At 39.0% G+C, this 18,176-nt stretch overlaps 3 protein-coding genes, 1 non-coding gene and 1 pseudogene across 7 annotated transcripts; 2 read left to right on the top strand and 3 right to left on the bottom strand.

Moving 5' to 3' along the window:
- Positions 1–80: 80 nt before the first annotated feature.
- LOC111776542 (U4 spliceosomal RNA) lies at positions 81–231 on the top strand. The gene has a single exon (XR_002812275.1). It is a non-coding gene; the product is annotated as a U4 spliceosomal RNA (small nuclear RNA).
- A 207-nt stretch (positions 232–438) lies between these two features.
- On the top strand, positions 439–5,213 carry LOC111811235 (putative alpha,alpha-trehalose-phosphate synthase [UDP-forming] 7). Of its 2 annotated transcripts, XM_023697994.2 has the most exons (5): positions 439–803; positions 915–1,216; positions 1,657–3,716; positions 3,853–4,126; positions 4,336–5,213. In XM_023697994.2, exons 3-5 carry the CDS (start codon positions 1,735–1,737, stop codon positions 4,654–4,656), a joined length of 2,577 nt encoding a protein of 858 aa, XP_023553762.1. In that variant the 5' UTR covers positions 439–803; positions 915–1,216; positions 1,657–1,734; the 3' UTR covers positions 4,657–5,213. The 2 variants fall into 2 exon arrangements, with proteins under 2 accessions (XP_023553762.1, XP_086974076.1); XM_087117950.1 differs by having other exon boundaries at positions 915–3,716.
- Positions 5,214–5,318: 105 nt separating this feature from the next.
- LOC111811236 (pentatricopeptide (PPR) repeat protein) lies at positions 5,319–8,150 on the bottom strand. Its single transcript, XM_023697996.2, has one exon. It carries the CDS (start codon positions 7,368–7,370, stop codon positions 5,376–5,378), a length of 1,995 nt encoding a protein of 664 aa, XP_023553764.2. The 5' UTR covers positions 7,371–8,150; the 3' UTR covers positions 5,319–5,375.
- A 188-nt stretch (positions 8,151–8,338) lies between these two features.
- LOC111811493 (ATP-dependent zinc metalloprotease FTSH 2, chloroplastic) lies at positions 8,339–12,451 on the bottom strand. 2 transcript variants are annotated; one of them, XM_023698371.2, is made up of 6 exons: positions 12,238–12,451; positions 11,792–11,871; positions 10,525–11,720; positions 10,097–10,410; positions 8,929–9,169; positions 8,339–8,812 (listed from the first exon to the last, which is right to left on the bottom strand). In XM_023698371.2, exons 3-6 carry the CDS (start codon positions 11,716–11,718, stop codon positions 8,471–8,473), a joined length of 2,091 nt encoding a protein of 696 aa, XP_023554139.2. In that variant the 5' UTR covers positions 11,719–11,720; positions 11,792–11,871; positions 12,238–12,451; the 3' UTR covers positions 8,339–8,470. The 2 variants fall into 2 exon arrangements, with proteins under 2 accessions (XP_023554139.2, XP_023554138.2); XM_023698370.2 differs by lacking the exon at positions 11,792–11,871.
- Positions 12,452–14,702: 2,251 nt separating this feature from the next.
- On the bottom strand, positions 14,703–15,886 carry LOC111776459 (putative pectinesterase/pectinesterase inhibitor 41 pseudogene; annotated as a pseudogene). Its single transcript, XR_015412002.1, has 2 exons — positions 15,631–15,886; positions 14,703–15,433 (listed from the first exon to the last, which is right to left on the bottom strand). The product of XR_015412002.1 is annotated as a putative pectinesterase/pectinesterase inhibitor 41 pseudogene (transcript).
- Positions 15,887–18,176: the final 2,290 nt, after the last annotated feature.

The raw sequence follows: 18,176 nt of genomic DNA, 5'->3' as shown, positions 1-18,176 counted from the left end.
CCTAGTCCCACATCGGAAGAAATCAAAGCTAAGTTGTGGTGGAGCATTATAAAACGGAAGACTATCTCTACTTTGTAGATATCTTTGCGCTTGGGGCAATGACGCAGCTAGTGAGGTTCTAACCGAGGCGCGTCAATTGCTGGTTGAAAACTATTTCCAAACCCCCTCTTAGGCCTGGGTTTGGCCCAGGCCTTCGAGAATTTCTGGAAGGGCTCCCTTCGGGGTAAAGCCCTACAATATCAAGCCCAAAAATTTTATTCTTCAACCGGCCCATTGGGCCGGTTCATGTAACGCAGGCCCAAGTTGAGCCCATTTAGAGCCCTTGGAATCGTATTTTTATTATTCGTAGTTTAACTTAAAAAAGTATTTTCTGAAGTGAATATTTTTGTTGACAATTAAAAACGGTAATGTAAATACTTCAACGCTCTTTACAGTATACTTAAACGTCGAAGCACGTCTGGGAGATTCAATCGGGTCGTACACGTGTCGTAATTAGATAATCGTCGCCGTCGAAAAAGCTTCCGGCCGTGGCAGAAAGTGTTGACATAATAACGCGTGGTAAGCGCGTGTGCTGCCAAACGATGCCAGCTTCTGCTGATTCAGACTCGGGCTGGCTGAATCTTATCCAATTTCTTTAATGAATGTTATATTTTAACGTAATAGTGACAGGCCTGTGATATATTATTGGCTGTGAATTTAACATGCTGTAGTCTGTAGGAGAGGCCCTCTTTTTACCGACCCATGCATGTGCCAATGCTGCCTCTCATTGGGTAACTACGTAACTTTATCACCCGTTGGTAAAGGTATCAAAACCTCATCGTTAATTTCACGCTATATTTCCTTCTATATCAGAAGATTATTTTCATTTTTTGTTTTTTTTTTTTATATTTAATTTTCAATTTTACGTTCCGTAGAAAATGATTTATATTGCGTCGTGAGTCCAACGAACGCCTCATTTTGCTCCTGGATCATACACTGTAGACGTTGGAGGAGGTCATTGGTAATGATATTTAAGCCGTTTCACAATCCGTTTTCACAGAAAGGATCGAAATGATCGATTAGCTTAGAGGGAGGTCAGCTTCAAATCTTTGAATTGAAACCAATTCTTGCGCTCCGAAGAACTACGAATTGTGCAGCATTTTTCGTTTTTTAGGGTTTGGTTCATTCTCTTCTTCTTGTTACCGTTCGGGATCTGGTCGTTGCTCAGTTTTAACCGGTACGCGTCGAATTTCATTGGTTCAGATTTGTTCGTTGTGTTTTTGATTGGCATTTGATCTTTCTTTCAATGTTGTACCATGTCGGTTTCGATTAAAGAATGGATCTAATTCCGTAATTCTGGGAATGAGGGCATTGGTTGCTGCTGCTTTTTCTTGGAGGTTGGATTCTGATATGGATTAAAGAGAATTTCTGAGGTTTCGGGCTAGATAGGATAAGAATAATAGGAAAGATTACATGTACATTGGATGGGAATCGGTTTCTCTTCGTGTTTCTCTTAAACAGGGTTTTTTCTGTTATAAAATTGGCTTAATTGCTTGATTGGGGGATAATCTGCTACTTTATTAACCCTCGCATATTCGTTATACTTTTTTGTAACTTTATGGCGCTTCGGAACGCTTAGGGTTTGATTGTTTTTGTTTCGTATTACGGAATTGCTAGGCGCTGCGCTTGTTGCGTTGTTCGAATTGCCTCTGATTTGAAGAATTAGCGTTCATCTGGCGGATAAAGGGGAGAAACATGATTTCAAGGTCTTACACAAATCTTTTAGATTTGGCTTCTGGAAATTTTCCAGCAATGGAAGTGAAAAGGAAGCGGTTCCCGCGGGTCATGACTGTTCCGGGTAATGTAGCTGAGCTTGACGACGATCAGGCCTACAGTGTGACATCTGAAAACCCGTCGTCAATTTCCTCAGATCGGATGATAATTGTAGCAAACCAGCTTCCTTTAAGAGCAAAGCGAAGGGAGGATGATAATTCCTGGAGTTTCAGTTGGAATGAAGATTCGTTGCTTTTGCAGCTTAAAGATGGGTTACCAGAAGATATGGAGGTTCTTTATGTCGGTTCTCTGAAAGTCGATATCCAACCGGACGAGCAAGATGAGGTATCCCAGATTTTGTTGGAGAAATTTAGGTGTATTCCTACATTTTTGCCTCCTGATATTTTGGAAAATTTTTATGATGGTTTCTGCAAGAGGAATTTGTGGCCTCTTTTTCATTATATGCTGCCATATTCTGCTGATCAGAAGGGTCGATTTGATCGCTCGATGTGGGAAGCATATGTATCAGCAAATAAGTTATTTTTCCAGAAAGTTGTAGAAGTCATCAACCCTGATGATGACTATATCTGGATCCATGATTACCATTTGATGGTATTGCCTACTTTCTTGAGAAGACGTTTTAACAGAGTTAAAATGGGGTTTTTCCTTCATAGTCCATTTCCTTCATCTGAGATCTACCGCACCCTTCCTGTCAGAGAAGAGATTCTCAAGGCATTACTTAACTCTGATATCATCGGATTTCACACTTTCGATTATGCTCGCCATTTCCTTTCTTGTTGCAGCCGAATGTTGGGTTTGGAATACCAGTCAAAAAGGGGCTATCTTGGATTGGAATACTACGGTAGGACGATTGGAATAAAGATAATGCCCGTTGGTATTCATATGAATCGGATTGAATCGGTGATGAAACTTGCAGACGAGGATGCTAAGACTAGGGAACTCACGCAGCAATTTGCAGGGAAGACGGTGGTGCTTGGTGTTGATGATATGGACATTTTCAAAGGTATTAACTTGAAATTGTTAGCCATGGAACAGATGCTAAAGCAACATCCAAAGTGGCAGGGAAAGGCTGTACTGATCCAAATTGTAAACCCTGTCAGAGGCAAGGGAAGAGATTTACAGGAAATAGAAGATGAAATAAAAGAAAGCTGCAGAAGGATCAATAAGGAGTATGGGCATCCTGGTTATGAGCCGATAGTACTTCTCGACCGGCACGTGCCAATTACTGAAAGGGTTGCTTATTATAGCATTGCTGAGTGCGTAGCAGTCACTGCTGTTAGAGATGGCATGAACTTAACTCCTTATGAGTATGTTGTCTGTAGGCAGGGAATATCCACCTCTCAAAAATGCTTGAACTTCAGCGGACCAAAAAAGAGCATGCTCGTCATATCCGAATTTATCGGGTGTACTCCATCACTGAGCGGAGCATTTCGTGTCAACCCATGGAATGTTGAAAGTACATCAGAGGCTTTTAATGAAGCAATCTCAATGGCTGATTCAGAGAAGCAGCTGCGACATGAGAAGCATTATCGTTATGTTGCTACACACGACGTGGCTTATTGGTCTCGTAGTTTCTTGCAAGACATGGAGAGAACTTGCTCAGAACATTTCAGGAGACGATGTTGGGGAATTGGTTTTAGTTTCGGATTCAGGGTTGTAGCTCTTGATCCCAATTTCAGAAAACTTTCAGTAGATGCCATTGTATCATCTTACAGTCGGGCCGATAGTCGGGCCATTCTTTTGGACTATGATGGCACTGTGATGCCCCAAAACTCCATAAACAAGTCACCGAGCGAACAGGTTATCTCTATCCTTAACACGCTTTGTGCAGATGCAAAAAATGTCGTCTTCATTGTGAGTGGACGAGGAAGGGACAGCTTAAGCAAGTGGTTTCGCCCATGCAAGAAGCTTGGAATTGCAGCAGAACATGGATATTTCTTGAGGTTTGGTTATAAAAGAATACCGAATCATTTTTAAAGGCCAAGTTACTGGCTGCAAAGTTTTCATTTTTTGGTCGTATTCCTGAGAACTCTTTTCTTCTATTCTAATTCTATCATCGATTCTGTTCAAAATGGCCAGGCAGTCACAAAATGAGGAGTGGAAGATCTGCGGCCAAAATTCTGATTTCGGATGGATGCAGATAGCCGAACCTGTTATGAAATTATACACCGAGGCTACTGATGGTTCATCAATCGAACGAAAGGAAAGTGCTTTGGTTTGGCAGTATCGAGATGCTGATCCTGGCTTCGGATCGTCCCAGGCGAAGGAGATGTTGGATCATTTAGAGAGTGTTTTGGCAAACGAACCTGTTGCAGTCAAAAGCGGCCAATTTATTGTAGAAGTGAAACCACAGGTATGTTCTTATTCATTTATCTTGATGAGGTGCGTAGTTGATAACACCTTAGCTTTTCTATGATAAACGGTCATGCTTGTCCTAGACATGAAAAGTGCGATTGTGACACTCCTGACATACTTTCTCCTGCAATATATATATATAACTGAACTACCTCCCAGCTCGGTACGAACTGATTTTGATTGCTGATCTCTTTGTATTTTCTCCAGGGGGTTACCAAAGGCCTAGTGGCTGAAAAAATCTTCTCATCAATGGCGGAGGATGGGAATCACGCCGACTTCGTGTTGTGTATTGGCGACGACAGATCGGACGAGGACATGTTTGAAATAATTGGCAATGCGTTGTCCAGTAATAATATTCTTTCTCCAACGGCGTCAGTTTTTGCCTGCACTGTTGGGCAAAAGCCAAGCAAAGCCAAATATTACTTGGACGACACAGCTGAAGTAATAAGCATGCTTGAATACCTGGCCGAAGCTTCTAGCCCATTGCCATCCTCTGAAGATGAAGAAGAAGGTCAAAACGCTTCTTGAAAGTTTGAAACCAAACCCCATATCCATGTCGCTGTTTTGGGACATGAAGATCGAAGATCAAGTGGGAAATTTTGTACAAGAAGAAGCTGGGTGGTGATGATGAATTGGATACTTTATTTACTTTCTATAGTCCCATTTTCCTTTCAGCTTTTCATGTTAGTTTTTAACTAAAAAGAAGAAATCATTGACCCTGGTTTCAAACCGACGAGCTTTTTCAAGACGGTGGAAGAGTTCTGTTAAAAGAAGTCGATCAGCGTGGCTTTGAACTTCGAACTACTGAACGGGAAGAACTCGTCGGATTGGAATGCTCTGTTGACTGTACTGACTTTGGAAATATAATGTGGATAGTTAAGATGCGAGAATAAGTAGCTAATTTAGCTGCGTCGTTGTGTTAGGATAGGCTAATGAGGCCGAGCTCGCTCGGCTTATTCGAGAGGGTTTCTAATATGAAGAATATAATTTCATTTTGTACATGTATTTCTTTTCTTCCTTGTGTTGCTGTTTACAGTTATATTCTTATGTTGATTTTCTAATGTAAACCTTGTCATCTTCATACATTTGCTCCTGTCCTAAATGATGAACATGTTCATGCCCTGGCTCGTGTGACACGGTGTATAAATGAATGAATGCTTCTTATTAATTGAATCGACTCGAGGTCTGTATGGCAATGAAACGGACAAGAAATTACCTCGATTGTTAAAGCAGAAGGTTAAATCTTACTACCAATAGTTACCACAAGAACATTCACCGTCCTTGAAATGGTGAAATCTACTTGTATCTCTTACAATAATCTCTCTGTTTCTGATCTTTGATATGCACTTAATGGCTTCATGACAGTCGTTGCAGACCCGCAAGTTCTTCATCACTCTTATTGGGACACCCTCGGGAATGTTCATCAGTGCAAAAGCAATGGCAAACTTCTCACTGTGATGAGCTAAATTGTATTCCTTTTCTTCGTTGTCCATGTCATGCAAAACCGAGCCTATGTCTGGCACGTAACCGTGTAGTTTCATTTCAGACATTAGTTCTTTCAAATACGAGTCGATCTCGAGGTACTGTGGATGAGATTTGTCACCCATACTAAATTGGTGAACCGAGTTTTTGAGTTCTAGCCAACTTATGCCGGGCTCCTTCTTGACGTTCCGATCTCTCATGGCTTTCCTAATCTCGGAAACGTCGGGCCAATTTCTAGCAGAGGCATGGATGTTCGAAAGCAGCACGTAGGAAGCAGCATCCAGAGGATCAAGCTTCAGAATTTCTTCAGAAATTCGTTTTGCCATTTCTGCGTTCTTGTGGAGTTTGCAGGCTGATAATAAAGTTTTCCATATGATGCCATCTGCTTTTACAGGCATTGATCTTATCATACCCTCTGCTTCCTCCAAACGGCCAGCCCGACCGAGCAGATCGACCACACACGTGTAGTGTTCGATTCTAGGCTTGAGTTTATACTGCTCCACCATCAAATCTAAATACTCAGTTCCTTTCTCCTTCAATCCACAGTGACTACAAGCATAAAGGAGACTCAAGAAGGTCACTTCATTAGCCTCCATTTTCAACTCTTCCATTTGGTGAAAAAGCTCAATAGCTTCCTCTCCCCTCCCATGGAATCCATAAGCTGCAATCATAGCACTCCATAACACAACATCAGCATCTTCACGATCCACAAAGGTTTTCACAGAGTCCTCTAGACATCCAGACCGTGAATACATGCTAATCAAGGAGCTGACAACTGCTACAACTGAACCAGCTCCGGCTTTGATCACTTCAGCATGGATCTGCTGGCCTTGTCCTAACGTCGCAAGCTCCGAACACGCGCTTATTACACTCACAAATGTAATTTTATCGGGTCGAAAGCCTGCCATTTTCATCATATTGTACTGGTTCAAGACTTCCTCTGAACACCCGTTTTGAGCTTTTCCAGCTATAAGAGTATTCCAAGCAACTACATTGCGAATTGGCATTGATTTAATTAACTTCTCTCCATCAGATAAACTACCAGACTTCATATACATATGAGCTAGAGAGCTGCCCACGACCAAATTCAGTTCAAATCCACATTTCATCAGACAAGCATGAACCTCTTGACCTGCAAGTAAAGATCTTAAACCAGCGCACCCTCTAAGTACACTGCCTAGTGTGAACTCATCAGGCAAAATACCCAATCCATACATTTCTCTAAACAAACCTAAAGCCTGCTCGTTATATTCAAACTGAGTTAGACCTGTGATCATCGCATTCCATGTGGCAATGTTTCTTTCAGACATTTCATCAAACAGCTTCTGGGCACTTTCCAAATCCCCAAGCTGCAAGTACCCATTAATCAAAATGTTATATGACATTATATTTCTTCGTGGCATATGACTAAACAGCACCAAAGAAGACTTCAAATTTCCTAATTTGGAGTACAAGTTCAGAAGGTGATTGGAAATGAACTTGTCATTGGCACACCCAGATGTAATGACCAAAGAATGGACCTGTTCTCCTCCAAAAAGTGAGCCTAGTTTTATGCACGATTGGAGCAGATGAGAAAAAAGAGATGGGTCTGACCATATCTCGGATTTGAACCTCTCATAGGCTTGTGTTATGCGTCCGCCACTGCAGAGGCTGGTAAATTCTTGTAAAGAAGCAGAAGAAGTCTTCGTGGAGAGCGATCGCACAGCAAGTGCATGTAAGGGGCTGAAGAAGGCGTCGAAACTGCGACTGGGCTTGCCCATGCATCAGCTTGTCTTTGGTGGCTTATGGTAATGCTAAAGAGGGGGGAACGAGAGAATTTAGTTGCCCAAAGTTCTGAAGGAAATGGCAAAGCTGAGGATTTAAAGTATACGATTCGATTGGATTTTCCTTCCCCTGTTTCCTCCAGCTATTCACGATTGTCGATTGTGGATGCTCATTGACGTCGGTCTCACGATTTTAAAATTCATCTACTAAGGAAGAGTTTCCACACCCTTGTAAGAAATATTTTGTTCTCCTCTACAACAGATGTGAGATCTCACAATCTACCCCTTTGAGGGTCTAGCGTCCCTCACTGGCACACCGTTCGATGTCTTCATTCTCTTCTCTAACCGACGTGGGATCTTACAATCCACCCCCTTGGGGGTCTAGCATTCTCAATGGCACACCACTCAGTGTCTTCGTTATCCTCTCTAACTGATGTGGAATCTCATAATCCACTCCTTTGGAGGCCAGCGTCCTCACTGGCACACTGCTCGGTGTCTAGCTTTGATACCATTTGTAACAGTCCAAGTCCACCGCTACACATATTGTCCTCTTTGAGCAAATACTGTGAGATCTCACATTGATTAGAAAAGGGAACGAAACATTTCTTATAAGGTTGTCTTAATAGACGCGTTTTAAAACAGTAAGGTCGAGGGCTACAATGGACAATATCTATTAGCAGTGGGCTTGGGCTGTCACAAATAGTATCAGAGCCAGACACCGAACAGTGTGTAAGTGAGAACACTGGCCCCCAAGTTGTAAGTGAGAAACCTCTCCCTAATAGACACGTTTTTTCTCACTCCCTAATAGACACGTTTTAAAAATCGTAAGGTTGACAACGATACATACTCGGCTAAAGTGAATAATATTTAGTAAAAAAAAAAAAAAGTGAGCTTGGACTCTAATAAAATCTTAAATTTTTTAACTTATATTTAGTAACTCTAGGAAAAAAAAAAAAAAAAAAAAAAAACTCAAAAGCTAAGTTTTTAGATCAAATCGCTATTTCAACTAACATAATTACATGTGAGCAAAGACTATAGTACACTTCAATACGTACAAATACTTGTGAATGGTAAATACAGTATGCTTTGAAGTTTGTTTAAACAGCAACAGGTGTGGATGCTGAAGAAGGAGCAACCCTGTTTTCAACTGGGATTTCGACAAATTCTGAGAGAATAGCCCGGAATTCGTGTCCTGAAATTGTCTCCTTCTCAAGTAGGACTTCAACAATCTTGTCAATGGCCTCACGGTTGTTCCTAATGTGAGCCAATGCGATTTCGTAGGCTTCGTCGGATAATCTCTTGATGGCTGCATCGATGTCCTCGGCAAGCTTTTCCGACATGGAGTTCCTAGCCATCATTCTCATGATAACATCGCTCTGAGCTGAAGAGTCCATGAGAGACCATGGACCTATTTCAGACATCCCAAATGTTACAACCATCTGCAAGCAAATGAAGCAAAGCCATGTTCATTGCATTTTTCATGGAGCAGACCAGAAAATGACTTTAGGAACTGAAAAATGGTGCGTTGCCAATATTGTGAATGTGTCAAACTTGCCTGTTTGGCTAACCCGGTGATCTGCTGCAGGTCACCTGCTGCACCTGTTGTCACCTCCGGCTCGCCAAAGATCACTTCCTCGGCCGCCCTGCCGCCTAGTCCACCAACGATTCTTGCAAAGAGTTGCTGCTTGGAGATCAAGGTTGGATCATCGGAAGGAATAAACCAGGTAAGACCACGGGCCTGACCACGAGGAACTAAGGTAACCTTTTGAACGGGATCATGTCCTGGAGTCAAAGTTCTGCAAGGACGAGGTGATAAAAGTTACTAACATTTTTTTTTTCCTTTTACGAGCAACAAACCTTTCATTGAAGAACATGAAATAGGTTGAGGGAAAAGAAATTGAGCAGGAGGGAGGGAATACTGTAGTTCTACATGAAATGCAAGCATCAGCGAATGGAGGGGAACGAAACATTCCTTATATGGGTGTGAAAACCTCTCCCTAGCAGAGACGTTTTAAAACCTTGAGGGGAAGCCTAAAAAGGACAAAATTTGCTAATGGTGCGTTTGGGCCATTACAAATGGTATCAGAGCCAGACACCAGGCAGTGTGTCAGCGAGGACGCTGGGCCTCCAAGGGAGGTGTATTGCGAGATCCCACATCGGTTGGAGAGGAGAACGAAACATTTCTTATAAGAGTGTGGAAACCTCTCCCTAGCAGAGACGTTTTAAAACCTTGAGAGAAAGCCGAAGGAGGACAAAATTTGCTAATGGTAGGCTTGGACCATTAAATTACTAGTCATAGTCATGGTCTGGTTGAAAAAAACATGTTAAATATATTGTCATCGAATGGTGAGGATACTGAATGGAATACTAATTATAATAAATTAACGTGCAGAGCAGTAAGAATATGTACACAAGACTTGTTAAGCCCTGCAAATCTCTTTAGCAATGTCTGGTAAATAAAGCGGAGAAAACTTATAGAACTCTATTTGGCTGTTTAAACTAAACAAAGCTCAAATAAAACTCCAGATGGTATCTTAAGCTCAATTCTCATGGTTTAAGATATTGCTTTTGGTCGAAATAGTAAAGAACTACTTGAAGTCAAGCAGATAAGATTAAATGGAAGAGCATACTCGATGAGATTGTTAAAAACTAAGGATTATGCAATTAGCAAAGCCATTTGAAAAGCTGTTTTCATTATCAAAACAATGCAACGGATAACATACCCACAAATGGCGTGTCCAACTTCATGATATGCTACAAGACTTTTGCTCTTCCCATCGGTCATTACTGTTCCTTCCATACCAGCTACAATCCGATCAATTGAATCGTCGATCTCTTTCGATGAAATAGCAATCTTACCACGCCGTCCAGCCAATATGGCAGCCTCATTCAAGAGGTTTGCAAGATCAGCTCCACTAAAACCAGGAGTTCTCATGGCTATAACATCGAGAGAAACATCAGAATCAAACTTCTTGTTACTAGCATGAACTTTTAAGATTTCTGTCCTCCCCTTTACGTCAGGGACATCAACACTGACCTGTAGGCATTAGAGTACCATACTCAAAAATCTTGTCTTCTAATAAGTATTAACTCACTCAAACACAATCTTTAATGTTAGAAATTTTCCTACAGCGAATGAAATGATTCTCACCTGTCTATCGAAACGACCAGGCCTCAATAAAGCAGAGTCAAGAATGTCTGCCCTGTTCGTGGCAGCAATGACAATAATGCCAGTGTTTCCCTCAAAACCATCCATTTCAGTTAGAAGCTGGTTAAGTGTTTGTTCTCGTTCGTCATTCCCACCACCAATTCCGGTGCCTCTTTGACGTCCAACAGCGTCGATTTCATCGACAAACACAATGCAAGGTGCATTTTCCTTGGCCTTCTTGAAGAGATCCCTAACTCGAGAAGCACCAATACCAACAAACATCTCAACAAACTCAGACCCTGAAATAGAAAAAAATGGGACTCCTGCTTCACCAGCAATGGCCTTGGCTAGCAAAGTCTTCCCAGTTCCTGGAGGACCAACGAGAAGAACACCTTTAGGAATGCGAGCTCCAACAGCAGTGAACCTCTCAGGCTTCTTAAGGAACTCCACCACCTCCATGAAATCCTGCTTGGCTTCATCGACTCCAGCAACGTCGTCAAAGGTCACACCAGTGTTTGGCTCCATTTGGAATTTTGCCTTAGATTGACCAAATCCTAGAGGGAACCCAGGCCCTCCGGGGCCACCCATCCCTCCAGATGAACGCCTTGATAGTAGGAATAGCCCTCCAATTAAAATTAGGGGGAAGGCTAGGTTCCCAATTAAGTTGAATAACAGAGAGCCAGAATCCTCTTGAGCATTGTGTGCAGCAAAATCAATGTTTTTCTCCCTAAACTTCTGAAGAAGCTCCTGGCTGAGTCCAGGAAGCTGTACACGAACACGCTGCACCCGGTTACCCAATTCAGGGGAGACAGCCTCCACAATTGCTATAGTTCCATTGTCAAATAGATCTACTTTCTTCACTCTATCCTTGTCCAGATACTCCAAAAACCTAGAATAAGACATCCTAGATGAAGATACCCCTTGTTCTTCAGCATTGGCCCTCTCATTTCCCAATAAAGCGGATGTACCAAGTCCAACATTTCCAAACAATAACTTAAGGAAGTCTCTTCTTCCATCATTCTGCCTTGGTTCCACAGATGCTTTTACCACACCGGCTCTAGCCCTTTTACCCAATGATTGGAGGCTTGTAGAAGGGACTAATCGTCTGCTATATAAAAACTTGAGTAGATTTGATTTGGAACAGTGGGTGGACGTGCCGTTTCCCACAAGACATGCAGATGCAGAAGAGGCAGCCATATCTAAGAACAGAAAAAAGGAAGCATCAAACTATAAAACCAAAATAAAGATGGTTGATTAGAACTTCACATACTCTAGCTCCTGCTATTTCCTCATACTGAGCCATTCACATTTCACAATAAATGAATTCATCATAAAATCGCCTCTCCAGCGCTAATTATCAAATCAAAAAACGAAGGTAGAAGCTTAGCTCATGAAATATGATGATGCAAATTTCACAGAACTCAAAACAGCAAAAAAGCAACTGTAAAATCAAAAGAATAACATAGAACTCAACACTTCAAACACGGTACCGAGACCTAGCAACCATAACTTCGAGTTCGAATCTCAAACACTCAAAGTAATTAGTATTTCGACCAATACAACGATTTCAAGGTGAATGCCAGAAAATTGAGTCCAAAAATTACTTCAGCCACTGCTAACCACTAACTAGGCGTCGAAAATGATTACACAAGCTTTCAGCTCGAGAGAAAACACGGCAAAACCATTGAAGGACGAAACTAAAGAGGAGAAGCGTACCTTACTACCCTTCACAGAGCAGGATTTTGGGGGAAATGGATAATAGAGAAGTAATATGAATGATTCAATTTAATGGCCGCCTCTGAGATCGGAGGGCGGAGGCCAGAGAGGATTCTACGACTGGGATCCGACGGAAGATGACGCCGGAGTTCTTAAAGAGAACGGATGTGGTTTGAGAAATGGATACGTGTTCCTCTCTTCGTGGTTGGGCTGTTTCCATTCACTTCCCGATAATTTCTTTTTATTTTTTATTTTTTTATTTTTTACCACTCAAATTAAATTGAAAGTTTTTATTTATTTAGTCATTTAAAATTACAAGTTACAAATTTAGTCGTTTAGTCACACATAGAAATTTCTGTGTCAATCATAGTCCCGAATCACGGACGAATTTATCGACGTGATACTTGCAACAGATTTCAATATGATGAACTGTATAAGTTGTGCATTCTCGAGATTAATTCGGATCCTCGTGAAGATTTAAAGTCAAATTTGACAGGTCTTTTCATTATATTCGTGAATCATAGCATCAGCAGCTTCAGCGACAACATTGAATTCCTTCAAGGAGAGATAAAGTCAGGAAACCTAAATGGTGAGACAAAATTGATGTTCAACACTGTTTGAAAAATTTTGAAAGAGGAAATGATGATTTGCAAGAGACAATACATATACTATTTACCCAAACGGGGATAGACGTATATAATTTGCCAATCATCAATATTCCTAATTATGTACAGGACTGCGTCGATGATTTTGAAGGTGACCCTATCCCACCTGAGTGACTCTCTCGTTACGCATGTATTGGTTGATTACTATTCATATTCTTGTTTAGAATAAACTTATCTTCTTGAATATTGTAGATATCTTCGTTATAATTCTTAGTCAACCATAACAAATGTGTAATCAAATTCAACTCAGAACGTTGGTTGAATGAATCGGGTCTAAGAACTAGGTCATCGGCCAGAAACTTAAACAGATTTAGGCTCAAGTAATGTCTAAAATTGGAGTTGGAGCTGTATATTTTTGGTTCGGTCTGACTTCATAATGAAGATATCATATTAGATGATCAACTATAGAAGGTGCGGTGTCATTCGATCTCTTCTTTACTCTTTTACTTATTTTAATTATAAAGAGAAGACTTATAAGAGAATAATAAAAATAAATTTAATTTTAAGTAAATTTCTAAACCAATATGAAAATTGGATGAACTAAAATAAGATATGAATAAAACGTGTAATTGATCTTCAAAACATTGTGAAAAATAACTTGATATAGAAGCGACAAACTTTTATTTTGAATAAGAATATGAGTAATAATCAAGGGGTACATGAGGCTTCACGATTACACGTAATGAGATTAGACGTTTCTACCGTGAGACCCAAAAAATTCCATGAAGTGTTGTAACGAGATTGCCACTCTGGTGGAATAGGGTCATCTTCAAAATCATCAAAACACACGCCTATATGGCCAGCAACACTCATTGTCGGTAATTCATACACGTTTGTACCTGGTTGGGTCAATAATATATGCATTGACTCTTGCAAATCAGTGTATCCCATTCCAAAAGATTCTAAACACGTGTCATACATCAATTTTGTTTCAGCATTTAGCTTTCCTGACTTTATCTCTCTTTGAAGGAAAACAAGGTTGTCATTGAAATTACTGATGGTATGATTCACGAATATAATTAGAAAACCTGTTAAATTTGACTTCAAATCTTCACGAGGATCTGAATCAATCACGGAAAAACAAAGCTTATACAATTCATCATATTGAAATCTGTTGCAAGTATCACGAACAAACTTATCGTTGCTACTTCTATTCTCTTCTGCCATGACGACCATAGAGGGGTTGAAAATAGATAGCAAAAGAAAGGTAAAAACAGCGAGAAGCGGGAGGGAAGAAGACATGTTCTTCATCTTTAACAATAATAATATTTAGAAATGGTAGGAATTTATAACCAATGAATTCCTAAACTTTATTTGGAAATTAGTTAAAGGTACAGGATTCCTTCCATATAATAATTCATAACCTTCCATATATCAATTCATAACGGAAATTTTAATAAATTCAAAAATTGTCGGTTATTATTTTCCATATGTCAATGGTAGCCATAAATATTTTCTTTAATTAAATAATATTTTTGTATATATTTTAAATGCATGTTACATCCAAATCATAATTAATTATTAATTATGATGAAAGAAAGAAAAAAAAGCACATCAATTCTTACTTACATAAAAAATATAATAAATTTGATTTCTTAATCGGTTCAAAAAAAATATTTAAAACAAAGAGAAAAATTAAGTTAGAAAACATCTTTTTGTGGCTTACGGCCAAAACATGAAAATAATACTAATTTATTTATAATATAGTTGGTTTGGTTAAATTGTATAGTGACAGTAAACATTATTTTTTTCCCACATATGTTCACAGTATACATTATAGTCTACTGGTTTAGATCAATTAAGAGTTTTCTATTGATAAAAACATACCCAACCAAGCCAATTTCATTAACCATTTAGTCCAGTTCTGAAGGGTACATGTGTTTCAGGCAACCAATCTGACCCGTTGATAAAATTTTCTACAGTAAAATTTTTCGCTAACTGTTTATTGAGTACATGAAAAGTTGCCCAATTAACTCGGTGTGTTGTGTCGGCACCAGGACCTCGATTATTGAACTCAGCATAAAAGAGGTTGTTTATCGGTACCCCTTTCCACAATTCCCATCCTGCAGGTTGCACATTGTCATCCAAAAATGACTCCATGAACACGACAGTTGAATATTGTCTCCATGGCTGACCAAGATAGATTTTAGCTTTGGCCTTGCTGGAAGCTATTTCCGGAGAAACTGTGACGGTACAGTTCTGAAAGGAGAAGCCGCTTTTCAACCACGATTGATCCTTGGACTGTGCGGTGACAGTGATTTCATCCATCGGTAACCGAGCATATATGTTACTGTCTTGAAAAACAGCAAGTCCATCTCCAAAAATGAAGTCTACAGTTCCGTAGACGTCGCACTCCCTAAAGAATTGGCATTGTCCCCTTGAATATAGGGTATCTTGAAAACTTATAAATCTGCAATCGTAATAAACAGTGTGGTTCGCGTAGTCAAGGACAGCAACTGCTTGGCCGTTTTGAGGTCCTGCAGAATTCTCAAAACTTAAATGGTGGGCCATGAAATTGTCACCCTTGACCACTGCATCAAATAAGAATAAACAAATTAATAAGGATTTAAACAATTTGTTATATAAACGTAAAAGAAAGCTACTATGACATGGGTTCATGTTTTTTTAGTTAAATATTAACATCCTACCCATTTGAGAGGTAAAATTGATTTTGTTAATCAAATAAATTCTTACATTAAAGTATAAAGTATAGAACACGAAGAATTACCTAAAGTTGCAGAGTCAAAAGTCTTGAATCCACTGCCATGGCTTCTATTGTCGACGATAATGGTTGTGAGGGCATTATCGCCAATTAAAGCAATGAATTTCTTGGTCGGTGGAATTTCAAGATGTCCACGGTAAGTACCAGGGGTTACACGAATGTAATATGAGTGATTCAATTTAATGGCCGCCTCTGAGATCGGAGGGTGGAGGCCAGAGAGGATTCTACGACTGGGATCCGACGGAAGATGACGCCGGAGTTCTTAAAGAGAACGGATGTGGTTTGAGAAATGGATACGTGTTCCTCTCTTCGTGGTTGGGCTGTTTCCATTCACTTCCCGATAATTTCTTTTTATTTATTTATTTTTTTTTTTTTACCACTCAAATTAAATTGAAAGTTTTTATTTATTTAGTCATTTAAAATTACAAGTTACAAATTTAGTCGTTTAGTCACACATAGAAATTTCGGTGTCAATCATAGTCCCGAATCACGGACGAATTTATCGACGTGATACTTGCAACAGATTTCAATATGATGAACTGTATAAGTTGTGCATTCTCGAGATTAATTCGGATCCTCGTGAAGATTTAAAGTCAAATTTGACAGGTCTTTTCATTATATTCGTGAATCATAGCATCAGCAGTTTCAGCGACAACATTGAATTCCTTCAAGGAGAGATAAAGTCAGGAAACTTAAATGGTGAGACAAAATTGATGTTCAACACGTGTTTGAAAAATTTTGAAAGAGGAAATGATGATTTGCAAGAGACAATACATATACTATTTACCCAAACGGGGATAGACGTATATAATTTGCCAATCATCAATATTCCTAATTATGTACAGGACTGCGTCGATGATTTTGAAGGTGACCCTATCCCACCTGAGTGGCTCTCTCGTTACGCATGTATTGGTTGATTACTATTCATATTCTTGTTTAGAATAAACTTATCTTCTTGAATATTGTAGATATCTTCGTTATAATTCTTAGTCAACCATAACAAATGTGTAATCAAATTCAACTCAGAACGTTGGTTGAATGGATCATGTCTAAGAACTAGGTCATCGGCCTAAAACTTGAAAAGATTTAGGCTCAAGTAGTGTCTAAAATTGGGGTTGGAGCGGTATATTTTTGGGTCGGTCTGACTTCATAATGAAGATATCATATTAGATGATCAACTATGGTAAGGTTACTCTTTTACTTATTTTAATTAGAAAGAGAATAATAAAAATAAAATTAATTTTAAGTAAATTTCTAAACCAATATGAAAATTGGATGAACTAAAATGAGATAAGAGTAAAATGCGGAAGCGACAAACTTTTATTTTGAATAAAAATATGAGTAATAATCAAGGGGTACATGAGGCTTCACGATTACATGTAATGAGATTAGTCGTTTCAACCGTGAGAGCCACTAAATCCCATGAAGTGTTGTAACGAGACTGCCACTCAGGTGGAATAGGGTCATCTTCAAAATCCTCAATACATGTGCTAATATGTTTATCAACCATCATCGTTGATAAATCATACACATTTGTACCTGGTTGGGTCAGTAATATGTGCATTGCCTCTTCCAAATCACTATATCCCATTCTAAAAGATTCCAAACACGTGCTATAAACCAATTTTGTTTCAGCGTTTAGCTTTCCTGACTGTATCTCTCTTTGAAGGAATACAATGTTGTCATTGAAATTGCTCATGGTATGATTCATGAATATAATTAGAAAACCTGTCAAATTTGACTTCAAATCTTCACGAGGATCTGAATCAATTACGGGAATGCATACCTTATACAATTCATCGTATTGAAATCTGTTGCAAGTATCACGGACAAACTTATCGTTGCTACTACTATTCTCTTCTGCCATGACGATCATAGAGGGGTTGAAAATAGATAGCAAAAGAAGGGTAGAAACAGCCAGAAGCGGGAGGGAAGAAGACATGTTCTTCATCTTTTAACAATAATCATATTTAGAAATGGTAGGAATTTATAACCAATGAATTTCTAAACTTTATTTGGAAATTAGTTAAAGGTACAGGATTCCTTCCATATATAATAATTCATAACCTTCCATATATCAATTCATAACCGAAATTTTAATAAATTAAAAAATTGTCGGTTATTGTTTTCCATATATCAATGGTAGCCACAAATATTTTTTTTAATTAAATAATATTTCTGTATAATTGAATAAAAAAATCATTGTATATATTTTAAATGCATGTTACATCAAAATCATAATTAATTATTCTCAGGAAAGAAAGAAAAAGAAAACATATCCATTCTTTCTTACATAAAAATATAATAAATTTGATTTTTTAATCGGTTCAAAATAATATTTAAAACAAAGAGAAAAATTAAGTTAAAAAACATTTTTTGTGGCTTACGGCCAAAACATGGAAATAATACCAATTTATTTATGATAGAGTTGGTTTGGTTAAATTGTGTAGTCACAGTAAACATTATTTTTTTTCCCACATATGTTCACAGTATACATTATAGTCTACTGGTTTAGATCAATTAAGAGTTTTGTATTGTTAAAAACATACCAA

The sequence above is a fragment of the Cucurbita pepo genome, chromosome 15, assembly GCF_057944985.1.
Source record: "Cucurbita pepo subsp. pepo isolate OVF chromosome 15, ASM5794498v1, whole genome shotgun sequence".
In the NCBI taxonomy this organism is placed as follows: domain Eukaryota; kingdom Viridiplantae; phylum Streptophyta; class Magnoliopsida; order Cucurbitales; family Cucurbitaceae; genus Cucurbita; species Cucurbita pepo.
Note: the sequence above shows the minus strand (reverse complement) of the source record. Positions and strands in the feature narration are given on the sequence as shown.

Bases quoted from the DNA above. Each gene is read 5' to 3' on its own strand.
- LOC111811493 (XM_023698371.2), bottom strand. From the start codon at position 11,718: ATGGCTGCCTCTTCTGCATCTGCATGTCTTGTGGGAAACGGCACGTCC. The intron at 10,411-10,524 runs GTGAGAATCATT...TAATGCCTACAG, and splicing joins CTGGTCGTTTCGATAGACAG to GTCAGTGTTGATGTCCCTGA. The intron at 9,170-10,096 runs GTATGTTATCCG...TCGTCCTTGCAG, and splicing joins GTTGGACACGCCATTTGTGG to AACTTTGACTCCAGGACATG.
- LOC111811235 (XM_023697994.2), top strand. From the start codon at position 1,735: ATGATTTCAAGGTCTTACACAAATCTTTTAGATTTGGCTTCTGGAAAT. The intron at 3,717-3,852 runs GTTTGGTTATAA...CAAAATGGCCAG, and splicing joins GAACATGGATATTTCTTGAG to GCAGTCACAAAATGAGGAGT. The intron at 4,127-4,335 runs GTATGTTCTTAT...TATTTTCTCCAG, and splicing joins TTGTAGAAGTGAAACCACAG to GGGGTTACCAAAGGCCTAGT.
- LOC111811236 (XM_023697996.2), bottom strand. From the start codon at position 7,370: ATGGGCAAGCCCAGTCGCAGTTTCGACGCCTTCTTCAGCCCCTTACAT.